We start from the raw sequence: 15,804 nt of genomic DNA, 5'->3' as shown, positions 1-15,804 counted from the left end.
TGCTGTCACTTTGTCATTTTAAATGATAGTATCTTATAAACATGTTAGATAACATGGTTCTGAATACATTTTCAAAGAATACCACGGCATTCCCATGGTACATTAAAAAAACAGGTTTAGTAAAAAAAAAAGGTTTAGTAAAGAGAAACAATACAACGTGCATTACCAGCAAGGAATTTATAAGAAAAATATACATAGACATATCTCAGTAATTCATCATATTTATTTCAAGGTGTGCTAGAATTGTCCACATTAACCGTATTTACCAATAAAATGCTAAACCTTTCAATCATTTAGATCACATAAAATGCATTTTACAGGTTTAGCGTTCTTAAAACATTTACTTCTACCTGTTTTTCAGCCCTGTTCCCCGTATTCCTAATGATATACTTAGAAAGACAATGATTTGGTAAACAGTTGGTCTCATATGTAGCTGATCTGAGGTAGGGCTGGTATGTTTTGTGGCACATTAAACATTTTATACCTGAGCCAGAAAAGTAAAAAGGCACTGGTGGAGGAAAAAGTGCAGTGTCTTAAAAACCAACACAGTAGAGCAACACATCCCTTTAAATAAATAAATCAAGGGGAAAGATGTTCCTTGACTCAAACGAAATAGAAAAAATAGAGAGAACAACAGCAGACAGGGAATAAAAAACATAAAATCACAATAAAAGGCTACAGTGTCTGTCAAAGTGGCTGTTTCCGTTTAAGTCTTTAACCATAGCAAGGCTACATGAAGCATGATTGGTCCACTTGATTGCACCACTTAGACATTATATTGCTTTTGATACGAGTTTCCACATTTGTGAGAATTAAGAATCAGGCACGAGACTTTCACTTTTATCTTAGCGAGTTCTTTTCCAGTATACAGCAGCTACAATGAACGCCACTGCAGCGATGCACGACACGGTGCGCCATCTTGACACGCTCCGGAAAATGCCCTCCTGCAACACAGGCCAGAGAAAGCATTAGACACACACTGCATATGAACACAACACCTTTAATAACATCCAACAAAAAATTATTTTAATTTTTTTGCATTGATATCGAAGTGCTAAAGAGATTAGAGAGTGACACTTGTGAATAATGACTTCTATTAAGGGATGGGATTTATAATGAATATAAAGGTGAAGTATGTAGTTTCTGTGATGCTAGGTATTACAAAAATACAGCATATCTTACAAACGCCGCAGGTAAAGCTGGATATACTTTCAGGAGTTGTAGGTTGGAGTTATTAATTTGTTATGTGGTGATATTGAGGATTATGAAATATTTAATGCTTGGATCAATTTATAGCAATTTGGTGTATTGACAAGCGTAATGCCTGTTTCACACATAGTCCGTGTACGCGGTACAGGAGCAGCTTTCACATATGCCGCGTTTGCATTGTGAAACTGATCCGCGTCTGTACCACAAACACAACAGTTATTCACTTTTTTTTACTTTTTTTAAATCACTATTTTTATTATCAGGATCTTTTATAAAAAATAAAACAAAAAAAAAAGTTGTCAGCATTGCGATTCTATTTGTACACAGTGGTTACAGGTCTACACTCTTTCAGAGGCGTATTCACGTTTAAACTCGATAAATAAATAAAAACCGTATTATTCAATGCATTACTTCTATATAGATTTATATATTAAGTTGCTCAAGCAAGTGGCAAAACATTTAAACGTAGCCTACTTATGTTAATATCGCAAACATTTTAAATGAAATCTGTGTTCTTTTTGACCACGAACCATGCGCTGTCACTTTAATATATACGCCGCACCTGGAACGCATTGACGGTCCGCATCCGCGTGAAGTGTGAAAGCTAGAACCTGTTCACATGGGTGCGGGGAAAAAATACACGCCGCATACGTACTGCAAACAGAGTATGTGTGAAACAGCCGTAATTAATTTTGGTAATGTGCATCACTGCCATAGATAAATGATGCATATAAATGACAGGGTTAAAATTTCAGGCTAAGGGGTTAAATTGAGCGTCACAGCATTATACTTACACGTCACACGTTGTACATAGTACATTATATTTTTAGTCCCCTAATGTGAAAGCCATAGTGGCAAGGAACGAAAAACTCCTCTGGCTATAGCCAAAAAATAATAATGTCAGTAATTAAGTAGATATGTACGGAAGCCCTGAACCGCAACGTAAAAAATAATAATAATCCGTTAAAAAAAAAAAAAATTATGTAAAAAAAAAAAAATGCTATCATTTCGAGATTAAAGTCGAAATGTTTCGAGATTAAAGTCGAAATGTTTCGAGATTAAAGTCGAAATGTTTCGAGATTAAAGTCGAAATGTTTCGAGATTAAAGTCGAAATCTTTCGAGATTAAAGTCGAAATCTTTCGAGAATAAAGTCTTCCGTAGAAGTTGTGTGTGTGCTTGCCGTTATTTCACATTGCCGCACATGCGTGTGCGTGTGTGTGTGTGTGTGTGTGTGTGTGTGTGTGTGTGTGTGTGTGTGTGTGTGTGTGTGTGAACTGGATCTATACAAAATAATAGCTTTTTACTTTTATCTGGGCTTTCAACAAAGGGATATTCTACAACATGACATTAGGCTATAGGACTTTATAAAATATACTGTCAGACTGGATCAAGATATCCAGCTTTATGAATGAATGAATGAATGCATGAATGAGGCATTTAAATAGCGCTTTCATATGTCTACTGTAGGCCTACACTTAAAAGCGCTTTACAATCATTTCAGGGAATCTTTCCTCAACCACCAGTGGTTATTATATTTGAGGAAATCACGGGATCCGGCCAAATGATTGGATACAGAATGATGCACTTAAAATGTATCCAGAACGTACGGTGTCTATTATAGACGGCAGTTCGACTTCACAAGCGCATGTATTTACACACATGCACACGCATGAATGCCTGTGCGGCAATGTGAAATAACGGCAAGCACACACACAACTTCTACGGAAGACTTTATTCTCGAAACATTTCGACTTTAATCTCGAAACATTTCGACTTTAATCTCGAAACATTTCGACTTTAATCTCGAAACATTTCGACTTTAATCTCGAAACATTTCGACTTTAATCTCGAAACATTTCGACTTTAATCTCGAAATGATAGCATTTTTTTTTTTTTACATAACTTTTTTTTTTGGGGGGGGGATTTTTTTTTTTTGGGGGGGGATTATTTTTTTTTTTTACGTTGCGGTTCAGGGCTTCCGTAGATATGTTACTACACTGATTGAATTGTAATATTGGTGGCATATTCCCCTGTAGTTCAATCTCTAAAATACTAAACATCAGGTGCCTGATCCTCCTCAAATCCCTAAAAATGAGGGTCAAGCACACAAGCGTCACGTCTCCTCCCTCACTGGGTTTACATTCTTCAGGCTCATGCTGCTTAGTGCACTGTATTGTCACATGTTTAGTATATGGCAGTTTCTCAGGGCCACAGTACGCTCCATGACTCCCGAGTGTTTGAAGTCTAAACCCAGCACCCCACATTCTGCTTCCTTTATGATCATATGTGTGCTATTAAACTTGAGTGGCCCCGGGAAATGCAGCCAGCCTAGTGGAGGCTCTGCAGAGCACATGCAAACCACATCTTACTGATGTATGAGAGATGAAGTGCAAAAATAGGCATTTTTTATATATATTTTCAAGATAAAGAGGTGTAAGAATCAGATCATTACTATCTAGCCGCGTGCCAGTCTGGGTCAGTGGGTTTGTGTGTCTGGGTATTCCTAGACCGGATGTGTCTGGGTTTGTGCTCATGTACTTCCAGAGTGTGTGTGTGTGTGTGTGTGTGTGTGTGTGTGTGTGTGTGTGTGTGTGTGTGTGGTGGCCCATGTCTGGCTCGACCTGTGTGGCTCCACATGGGTGGCCAGACAACACATACAAAAACCGCAACTTACCCATCCTCCTTGCTGTCTGATCCAGGCAGAAATGTTTTCCTTCATAAACTGTAAAACCCAGCTAATGATCCTCTTGATAATTTCAAAGTGGTTCTGAGTCAGGGCCTAGAGGAATGAAAAGTAATCAAGTTTTTATACATCTGTATTATCGAAAAAAGTAGAGCCATCCATAAAGGGTTAGTTTAAAAAAACAACAAAAAAAAAACAACATTCTATTATCAATTATTCACTCTCATGTTGTTCCAAACCCATAAGACGTTTGTTCCTCTTTGAAACACAAATAAAGATATTTTTAAGGAAATCTGAGATATTTCTGTCCCTCCATTTTAAGTCTATTCACCCAAAACACTGACGATCGTAAAATATATCCATATTAATCAAGTGGTTTAATCCAAGTCTTCTGAAGAAACACAAATGCTTTATATGATGAACAGATTTAAAGGGATAGTTCACTTTGAAATTAAATTTTGGTATGTTTTAGCTTACCTCAAGGGCATCCAAGATGTAGGTGTCTTTTTTTCCGCAGTAGTTTCAATTTTGATATTTTTAGGTCAAACCGTTCTTGTCTGTCAGTCATATAATGCAGGTCTATGGTCATTATCTCAAAACACAAGCACAGAGTCCAAATTAAAACAATTCCCCATCGTCCAAATTAAACAATTCCCCATCGTAAGTACACATTGATGGCCTAAGACACGAAACGAGCGGTTTGTGTGAGAAAACGAACAGTATTTATATCGTTGTTACCTCTTGTACACAGCCACGTCCAAGTGATCTGAGAGCGCGGGCGGGTATAGATATATACAATAGAAGTCGCCTTGGCGACTGCAGTTCATTGGAACGAAACCGTAGCCAAGGCGACATCTAGTGTATATATCTATACCCGCCCGCGCTCTCAGATCACTTGGACGTGGCTGTGTACAAGAGGTAACAACGATATAAATACTGTTCGTTTTCTCACACAAACCGCTCGTTTCGTGTCTTAGGCCATCAATGTGTACTTACGATGGGGAATTGTTTAATTTGGACGATGGGGAATTGTTTTAATTTGGACTCTGTGCATGCTCTTTGAGACAGTGACCATCGACCTGCATTATATGACTGACAGACAAGAACGGTTTGACCTAAAAATATCAAAATTGAAACTACTGCGGAAAAAAAGACACCTACATCTTGGATGCCCTTGAGGTAAGCTAAAACATACCAAAATTTTATTTCAAAGTAAACTATCCCTTTAATTAAGGCTTTTATTATCATACACTGATCAGCGAACATACATAGAAGACCTAAAATATGGTTAACGGAAGCTCAAGCATGCTTGCTTGATGCGTGAAAATGAACCTCATTGGCTCTTGCTGAAGCTCAAACGTGCTGCGTAATACGAGAATGAACCTGATTGGTTCTTGCTGAAGCTCAAACGTGCTGCGTAACACGAGAATGAACCTATTTATGCAGGTAAAGCTGGATTTACTTTCAGGAGTTGAAGGTTGGAGTTATTAATTTGTTATGTGGTGATATTGAGGATTAAGAAATGTATAAGGCTTGGATCAATTTATAGCAATTTGGTGTGGTCACATATGCTGCGTTTGCATTGCCAAACTGATCCGCGGCTGTACCACAAACACATCAGTTATTCACTATTTGTTTTTATTTCAAATTACTATTTTTATTATCAGGATCTTTTATAAAAAAAATTTTTTAAAAGTTTTGTCAGCATTGCGATTCCATTTGTACACAGTAGTTACAGGTCTACACTTTCACAGACGTATTCACGTTTAAACTCGATAAATAAATAAATAAATAACACATATTACTCAATGTATTACTTATATCTAGATTTATGTATTAAGTTGCTCAAGCAAGTGGCAAAACATTTAAATGTACTTATGTTAATATCTCAAAAATTTCTGATTAAAACATACAATTGACAAAAACAGCCGTCTCTTATACCTTTTCTTTTGTGTTTAATAAATCTTTATACAACAAATATTCACGACGAACTTGTTGTCCACCTCCACGAAGAAACGAGTAATATCCATTACGTAGCGTTGTTGAGGTAATGTGTAGTTTTCCTTGCTTAAGCCCGTGCTTAAATAAAAAAATAAAAAAATAAAAAATGACAGTGAAAAATATAGTCGAATTTAATTAAATGCATTTATGTTGAGATTACTGCATTTTCATGGCAATCTGTGTTCTTTTTGACCACGAACCATGCGCTGTCACTTTAATATATACGCCGCACCTGGAACGCATTGACGGTCCGCATCCGTGTGAAGTGTGAAAGCTAGAACCTGTTCACATGGGTGCGGGGGAAAATACACGCCGCATACGCACTGCAAACAGAGTATGTGTGAAACAGCCGTAATTCATTTTGGTAATGTGCATCACTGCCATAGATAAATGATGCATATAAATGACAGGGTTAAAATTTCAGGCTAAGGGGTTAAATTGAGCGTCACAGCATTATACTTACACGTCACACGTTGTACATAGTACATTATATTTTTAGTCCCCTAATGTGAAAGCCATAGTGGCAAGGAACAAAAAACTCCTCTGGCTATAGTCAAAAAATAATAATGTCAGTAATTAAGTAGATATGTTACTACACTGATTGAATTGTAATATTGGTGGCATATTCCCCTGCAGTTCAATCTCTAAAATACTAAACATCAGGTGCCTGATCCTCCTCAAATCCCTAAAAATGAGGGTCAAGCTCACAAGCGTCACGTCTCCTCCCTCACTGGGTTTGCATTCTTCAGGCTCATGCTGCTTAGTGCACTGTATTGTCACATGTTTAGTATATGGCAGTTTCTCAGGGCCACAGTACGCTCCATGACTCCCGAGTGTTTGAAGTCTAAACCCAGCACCCCACATTCTGCTTCCGTTATGAACCTCATTGGTTCTTGCTGAAGCTCAAAATTGCTGATTAACACGAGAATGAACCTCATTGGTTGTTGTGGAAACTCAAATTTGCTGATTAACATGAGAATGAACCTCATTGGTTGTTGTGGAAACTCAAATTTGCTGATTAACACAAGAATAAACCTCATTGGTTCTTGATGAAACTCAAATTGGCTGTGTAACACGAGAATGAACCTCATTAGTTCTTGTGGAAACTCAAATTTGCCATGTAACACGAGAATGAACCTCATTAGTTCTTGTGGAAGCTCAAATTGGCTGTGTAACACGAGAATTAACCTCATTGGTTCTTGCTGAAACTCAGATTTGCTGATTAACACAAGAATGAACCTCATTGGTTGTTGTGGAAACTCAAATTTGCTGATTAACACGAGAATGAACCTCATTGGTTGTTGTGGAAACTCAAATTTGCTGTGTAACACGAGAATGAACCTCATTGGTTCTTGCGGAAGCTCAAATTGGCTGTGTAACACGAGAATGAACCTCATTGGTTCTTGCGGAAGCTCAAATTGGCTGTGTAACACGAGAATTAACCTCATTGATTCTTGCTGAAACTCAAATTTGCTGATTAACACAAGAATGAACCTCATTGGTTCTTGCGGAAGCTCAAATTGGCTGTGTAACACGAGAATGAACCTCATTGGTTGTTGTGGAAACTCAAATTTGCTGTGTAACACGAGAATGAACCTCATTGGTTGTTGTGGAAACTCAAATTTACTGTGTAACACGAGAATGAACCTCATTGGTTGTTGTGGAAACTCAAATTTGCTGATTAACACGAGAATGAACCTCATTGGTTGTTGTGGAAACTCAAATTTGCTGATTAACACGAGAATGAACCTCATTGGTTCTTGCGGAAGCTCAAATTTGCTGTGTAACACGAGAATGAACCTCATTGGTTCTTGCGGAAGCTCAAATTTGCTGTGTAACACGAGAATGAACCTCATTGGTTCTTGCGGAAGCTCAAATTTGCTGTGTAACACGAGAATGAACCTCATTAGTTCTCACGCATCAAACAACTACGGTTGTGCTTCCGTTTACCAGATTTGAGTGCTCTATGCACATTCACTGATCAATGTTTATACATGAATAAAAGCCTAAATTAAATCGGTTCATATTAGGCAATCATGTCTCCTTAAAAGACTTGGATTAAACCATTCAAAATTCATATGGATTTATTTTACGATCTCTTCATGAAAGATTTTAACCGTCAGAGTTTTGGGTGAATAGACTTTCAATGGAGCGACAGAAATTTCTCCTATTTAAGGAAAAATATTTTCATTTGTGTTTTAAAGATTGGCAAAGTCTTATGGGTTTGGAACGACGTGATGGTGAGTAAATTATGCCAAGTTTCATTTTTGGGTGAATTATCCCTTTAATAAATCATGAAGATTGCAGTGATCGAGTTTTTTATTTATTATTATTTCCTTTTCTTAATTAATAATTCAACGCTATTGACACTTTGATTGAAGAACAAATGGTGAGTTAATTGTTTCACATTCTCAATTAAAGTTAACTAAATAAATCATGAATACCACAATGGCGTTTTGAAATAAAAGGCCAAATGAAGAGTTTTACCATGTAAATGAGCCTATACCCGAGGTGAAACAGAGCCACCACGCGTCCCCAGTTGATGCCATCATCAAAGATGCTCCTGGCCACCGTCATGAACACGTCCTGAGCGCAGTTTGCTTGAACAGTGCTGATGAGACTGTGAGGGGAGAAGAAGTGTACTGTATGTTATGGGCTTCCCAAACTCTACTACCATACTTTTTTTAATAAAATACCATCCGTATGGTAAATGGAGGAATCAAATGAAAATCATTTGGTTATGACAAAGGATCGTTATCTTGTTCTAGATTTCACACTGTTCATTCTTCATCCTGGTTTAGTAACCAATTCTAGGTAGTCAGGTTTTGAAATGTCACACTGTAAACACCATACAACTTAAATATTAGGGTTTTTTCTGCACACCAGTTAATGTGTTCGTTGTTGTTTAACTTTTATCGCAGACACTGAAACTATTTTTCCACTGTAATTTGGGTTTAACCCTCCAAAAAGGTTTGGTCTGAAATAGGGCTTCCTAACCCAGGGTTAAAACTGCCCTTGACCCAGGGTTTAAAAATATGTAAAACAAGGATTAAGTGCAGAAAAAAAAAGAAAAAAAAAAGCCTGTCTGCTGGAATTCCCAGGAAAAAGATTTTCCCTGAAAAGAAAACATAAATTAAGCATTAAAAAATCCCGATTGTTCTACATTCAGACGAATGTTGCTAAAAGATCGGTGTGTATGATGGCTTCTGTAACTTTTATGACTAGCCTAAAACATTCACAGATTTCTGCAATCTTTAAAGTGCCGTCATTCAGTCTTTTGTTCCTCATTAAATGGTTTCACTCGTAAAGAAAATTGTACTTTTGATTTTTTTAAATGATCTACAACACAGATGAAGACACCTAATAAAAGCCATTTCAGATGTTCAAGATCACATGACCAGTCATATACTTTTTCCTTTTATCCTGATAACATACTGTAAGGAATAAATGAATCATAGCTGGCTGTAAATAGAGCATTTCTACAAAAGTCTGTAACTGAAAATGTTTGCTTTTGCATCCATGCCTTTAGGCGTCGGCTTGAGTCGCAGACGGCACTGCAACATACAAAAAATAATGAGTGCATCTTTTGAGCAAAATCGAAACTACTGGTTTAAATACTTACTTTTTCAGTTTCTATTTCACAAAAAAAGATACAGCAGAAGATACATTCATATTGTGCATTACATTTCCGGGCCTAAGAGTAGTTAATGCCATTTATAGAATTGTGGGATAAAAAGACGCAATTACCTTTTGTCATTTTTGGAAACAAACTTCCATATAAAACTGCAAAATTCTCAGAATGATCTCTTTTAAGAGAAAATGCTGTGTGTGTAAAATTACTAATATTACTATGGGTAGTCATTATAACTGAACTAGCCAATGACTATTAGCGCCGCAGTTCACTCCGTCTCGCCCAGAAAAAGCACACAAGTTGTGAGAAATCAAGATTTTAAAAAAGCGCGACATGAAATACAATGTCTAGAAATCACAAAAAAAGTGTCCGTGTTTTTGTAAAATTATATATACAATTTTTTTTTTGTTTTTTTTTTTTTGTGGTCCATAAAAGAAAGTAGGGTATATAGCAATAGAACACCAGAGTAATATATGACTTAATTTTCATTTTAGGGTAAACTATCCCTTTGAAGAATTATCAACAGCTATTATTTTAGTAAAGAACAGTTCATAAAAACTCTGGAATCCAAAATATAATTGTTTACCTTCATATATTAAAGCCAGTTTCTGTTAATAAATAGAAGTTTGAAAAAAAACTGCTTTGTCATAATTACAGCAGAACATGCCAAAAGATAAACTGCATTATAAATGTCTGTTGCAATGTTTAATATGACAATAAACATCATGTGATTATATTAGCCAGGACCGGAATCAAGAGCCACCGTTATAGCTCATAGGACAAGCTTTTGATAATCTTTGATAACCACTGGATTAAACACTTAAATTATGAAACCTCACAAAACCTCATATATTCACAAAAAGACAAAATGAGCTGAAACAAAATGAAAAACGTACTGTCGAAGCTCCGCATTCTGGTTAAGGTCATCGGCTATCTTCAAGAGTTGACCCACAACCTCTTTGATTTGAGGATCATCTCCCTCCTGAGGTCTTCCTCCTAGATCCTCATGGTTCACATGCATAGCTGGATCATCTACTGTAACTCGCTCAATAATATACCTAGATGTGAAAAACCAAAGCGCAGTAACAGTGAGAGAGATGCATTCATTCACAGGACCATATAATATATAACATATACAGTCAAACCAAAATGTATTCAGACACCTTCAACATTTCTCACATTATCACAGTTTATTCGCTATAGTTTAGAAAATGGTACTAAAATATGACAAGAAGAACTCAGAGTTATCAAATGAGTTGTTATATCATGGTCTGGGTGAATACTCAATTCTGATTGGCTGCAGGGTGTCCATTAAAAAGAGGACACCTAGTAAAGGAGTTCTGGTGAAACTGACTGTTTACCGTTCGAAATTAATAAATAAATGCGCTGGCTACGTCAGCTGTGAGTAACCAGAGCAACAGGCAGTCAAAGTATCTATACGGACTATAAATCGAGCGGACTATAAATATCTCCGGTTGCTAAATAAACCGCCAGGCGTAACCAGGGAAACCAAGTTATTGTTTGTAAAAACTTTAGATTTCGATTGTAAAACTAATTAAAATATAAACTAATGTTTTAAAAATGTGTTGTTTGGCAAGTGACCATGGTATAAGCGGGTTAATGCACGACGAGATGTCCATTGTCAGGTATTAATGGACTTCGGCGGAGGCAACCGTCCGACGCGCATCGCCATCATCCATTAATACCTGACAATGGACACCCCGTCAGGGCATTAACCCTTACATATTTCACAGGTTTTGTCCATCTGTATTTCATATTTGTCCATATTTCACCGTTTTGTTAGACGGTCTCATAAATGAATTATGTTAAATTTAACTACACAATTAGATAATACCAATTTAGCTCAACCAATTAGCAAGCAATGCTTCATTTTGTTCAGTCTGTGGTGTTAAACACTTCAAAAGAAAAAAACACTTCAGCAAAACATGTTCAGGCACAAAGTGTCTGAATAATTTTTGGCCCCAAATTTGTATAATTTTTACTGGTAGTCACTGTATGAAGAATTTTTGGGTATAATATGTCACAGTTTACTGTATTTTGCTATCCTCACTTACATACATGAACTATAGTGTCCTGCACACACAAGTAAAAAAAATGATATCTGGTGTCTGAATAATTTTTGGTGGCGACTGTATGAAATTGAGGATTACATGAGTTTACCCTCTTAGCAGAACAGCAGCCTGCTCAAGGATTACATCATCCACGACATCTGCAAATAAAGAATATTAAATTGAGTTCATGTGAACAATAATCTTCATAACACTGGAGTATGATCAAAAGGAAACAAGGTCAAAGTACAGGAAGCAATCTTTGTATTCCTGGGAGTGATAATGGGGTGAGATGGAATTATAAATGTGGTGAACCCTGACCTCCAAACTTCCTTTTTTTGATACTGTCTGGTCATGCCACATGTTTATGAGAAGGTTTGTGGTGTAGCCAGAGTGCCCTATCGCCAAATGTTTATTCTCACTTCCTGTCGTCTTGTCAACATCTTGTTTTAAAGTTTGCTGGTCAAATCTCATCTCAAATAGCTTTAAAACATACATTTTAATGTAAAGAATAGCCCTTTTTTAAAGGCATATTGACACTTATGCTTGATGACATTAGTTTCTGAATGTCATTAAAGTGTCTGAATGTGAATTTGTTGTAGTGGGTGTTTTGTTCACAAACGACTTGAACGATCTTAGATGCCACAGACTTCAAAATATGATCAATCTTCCTAAAATTTACTATAGTACTGCACTATAGTTCCTACTAAATTAATGTAATGTTAGATGTATTATATATTTATATCAATCCATCTATATTTTAATAATGTTTTTATAGTTTAATGTCTAAAGACCCATTATAAAACAGATATTTCCGGTTCTTGATTCTGATTGGTTGAGCCTTACTCTACAATCATACACCTGCGACATTATTACATCAGTATTGTGTGTTGCTGCAGTTATGCATTTCAGCAAAAAGTAACTGTTTAATATTTATATAATGAAGTATGAGTGACCCCTGCTGGAGTTATGTTGCATTATTCACCTTTAATTCTGAGACAACAACATTCATTCATCATTCACCTTTAATTCTACAATAATCTTCACTATAGGATGAGCCAAAAACATTCGAGTACGAGATGTGAAGGAGAATCTGATTGGTTGGACCGAGTGAACGAATTAATTTTTGTCAAGATCTGTTTTTTGGGTAAAATGCTTATGCCTCAGTATTTCTAGAGTCTCTTTGGCCCTGTTTACTCCTGGTATTAAGATGCGTTTTGGTCGATCGGCTCACAAGTAGACGAGGGAGACACATTCCCGTTTACAACTGGTGTTTAAATCCGTTTCTTTTGTTCACTTTAACCACTTCTGTCCTGATTTCTTCGAACAAACAGGGCTTTAGTGCGGGGTCACCATTGAGTGACACAAGTCCCCTGCTATTACATATGGCCAAATTGCACTCCATACGCACCACCGCTCTGTTAGTTGTTAAAAAAATAAATGTATAGGGTCGTCTTCCTTGTGCTTGAGACGATCAAATCAAAGAAGGCGCGCTTCAGTTTTAAAAGTGAGAAAGTGTGAGGATAGTCGCATGCAAACGTAATATTTATTTGACATCTGTTTTACAATAGAAATGTTAAACAACTGGCAGAAAACAACCTATTTTTAACTAGAAAATATAGGCTTTCATTTACGTGATTTATGTAATTCATATCTAATGTGACGAGACAAGAACATATTAGACCAGTGGTTCTCAACCTTTCTGAGGCCATAAGACTTTTCCAGTCGTTCATGATTTACCAAATAAAATATTGTAAAGCTTGACATAACTAGATTATTTTTTTTTGTATAAAACTGCACACTGGAGTTATAGGATTTATTTATTTTTTACATTATGTTTCCAAGTCTAGAAGGTTTAGGCTTATTTCTAGAAAGTGGAAATCCTGGTTCTTTATTTGATGTTAATTTTTAATAGGGGGAAAAAAAGCATTTGTTGAAGTGTTGAATTAAAATAAAATAAAAATTGCTTATTTTAATGCTTGTTTTGTCTTGCATTTGTGTAGCTCATCTAAGTCATCTTGAATGTTTGCTAAGACCCCCTGCTTGAGAACCAAAAAATAAATCAAAGACCTATAATCACAACCTCTTACTCAACCGTCTTTGGTGTCTCTGAGACTGTTTTCGCCTGGTTTAGATCTTATTTCTCTGATCGCAGTCAGTTTGTGGTTTCAGGTCTGAGATTGTCTCTGTCCCTACTGGTGTCCCTCAGGGTTCAATTTTAGGCCCCTTACTTTTTAGCATTTATATAGGCCCTATTTCCTCTTGAATTGCTCTTAAGATCACTCAGGCTTAATTATCACTTCTATGCAGATGATAATCAGATTTATATTCACTCTAAACCTGGTCAAAACATTACTTGCGTAATGGTTAAAAAAAAAAAAAAAGGAGGGTCACTGCACAAATGAAAAGCGAATAGATTGAAAACATCACAATTTTGACAGGCCAGAAAAACCCCAACACGCCCCGATTTAGCCTACGTCAGACACTATTTAGGTAATTATGACATCAGAGGAAGTTCCATAAAAGAAAATGTATTATATTCTAATATGCAAGCGATAGTTGTCCGTTTCTTGCTCATTAGGCCTATGTTTATTGCTCATAGTCTGACTGGCAATAAAAACATAAATCTAAATAGAAAGTTCCATAATAATTTAAACGAAACGCCAGAAGCGGATTATAAGGCTAAACTCATTAAACTGAAAATCACCATATATTATCAACGGAATATAGCCTAGTCGGTCTAGTATTTAGCCTATCCTTAGATAAATCTTCAGTTCTAGTCAAGTCACCGTCGAAGAAAACTGTGACGTCACGTCTAGTTCAAAGAGCTGAAAATGGATGGCTAGTTCACAAAACTCACTCTAATTCGTTTAAAAGTTGTACCTCGTCTTACCTTCACCACCTGCTGCCCCCATCAGCTCGTTTTCGTCTGCCCTCTCACCATTGTTGGCATCTGCCATGGTTTTATTCAGCGCAAACACCGCCCGGCTCAACTAATAGCTTTGCTAACTACGTTAGCCGGAGCAGCCTAACAATGTCTGAATCCGCTAAATTCACAGTTTCCAACAAAACACAACATAATCTAGTCAATTTATCGACGCTTGTGGTTATAAGTCCTCTTCGGGAGTACCATTAGAAGGATAAAAACATGATATGAAAGTTTTAAAAAAGTGGTCGAGAGGCTTTAGGAAGAGCTCCACCAATCCATAGGAACGCGTTAAAGCCGTGGAAACAACGCGGAAATGGAGATGCTGATAATAATGCGAGAATGCGATAATGTGAGCTTGTGCCGATACTAAACGACAAGCATTCTTCCCGTTATATTAATTGTGTTACACATCAAACAAGATGGTGTAATTCTGTCTAATCACTCAATTGTGTAAGTTGTATTTTCTCATTATGAATATTATGGCATCTTTACTATAAAGCCCACAGAAAATCAACAGGGTAACGTAGTTTTATTAGAATCAGAATGATATGTAATGTCTTGCTAAAGCTTCCAGTAAACCCCCCCAAAAAATTATATAAAAATAAAAAATAAAAATAAATATAATAAAATTACAAAGATAAATCATAATACAATATAGGCTACACATACGACAAGACAACGTGCACACAATATAGGCCTATACTACACAAAATATGCATATACAAAAAACATAGGCTACAGATACAATTATGCAAGGGAATATGAATAATAGTGTGCTGTACATTGCATATTTGGTTTTTAAAGCATAGGTAACAACTGAGTCTTTAACACAACTTTATTTTAAAAAAGTCATAGTGTGTGTGGGGTCTATCTATCTATCATCCATCCATCCATCTTATTTATTTATTTATTTATTTATTTATGCATTCATTCATTAAACAAAAATCATAGAGAGTGTGAGATCTATCTATATAACTATCTATCATCCATCCATCTTTTTTATTTATTTATTTATTTATTTATTTATTTATTTTGGTTGGTTGGTTGGAGATTCATCTTTATTAATCCCCTGTATATTTTGCACAAGTAGCCGATGCTGGACCACCCACATGTTTCCTCTTCTGAAACAGTGAATGTTTTTAAAATGTGATCTGCTATTAGAGTCTATAGACTGTGACGAACATTATGCACCACCAGATGTCACTATCAGACTGAGTGAAGGCGAGCATTAGTGTCAGTTTTCTATAAGTACCGGTAAGCCTATATCATTTAGCAATCTGA

The 15,804-nt window shown here is 36.3% G+C and overlaps 1 protein-coding gene across 1 annotated transcript; it reads right to left on the bottom strand.

The window, feature by feature from the left end:
- Positions 1 to 205: 205 nt before the first annotated feature.
- LOC309492179 (apoptosis regulator BAX) lies at positions 206 to 14,845 on the bottom strand. The gene is made up of 6 exons (XM_082161058.1): positions 14,488 to 14,845; positions 11,707 to 11,755; positions 10,422 to 10,583; positions 8,382 to 8,514; positions 3,885 to 3,989; positions 206 to 944 (listed from the first exon to the last, which is right to left on the bottom strand). Exons 1-6 carry the CDS (start codon positions 14,552 to 14,554, stop codon positions 846 to 848), a joined length of 615 nt encoding a protein of 204 aa, XP_082017184.1. The 5' UTR covers positions 14,555 to 14,845; the 3' UTR covers positions 206 to 845.
- Positions 14,846 to 15,804: the final 959 nt, after the last annotated feature.

This window comes from Leuciscus leuciscus (genome assembly GCF_965113295.1).
Source record: "Leuciscus leuciscus genome assembly, chromosome: 2".
In the NCBI taxonomy this organism is placed as follows: domain Eukaryota; kingdom Metazoa; phylum Chordata; class Actinopteri; order Cypriniformes; family Leuciscidae; genus Leuciscus; species Leuciscus leuciscus.
Note: the sequence above shows the minus strand (reverse complement) of the source record. Positions and strands in the feature narration are given on the sequence as shown.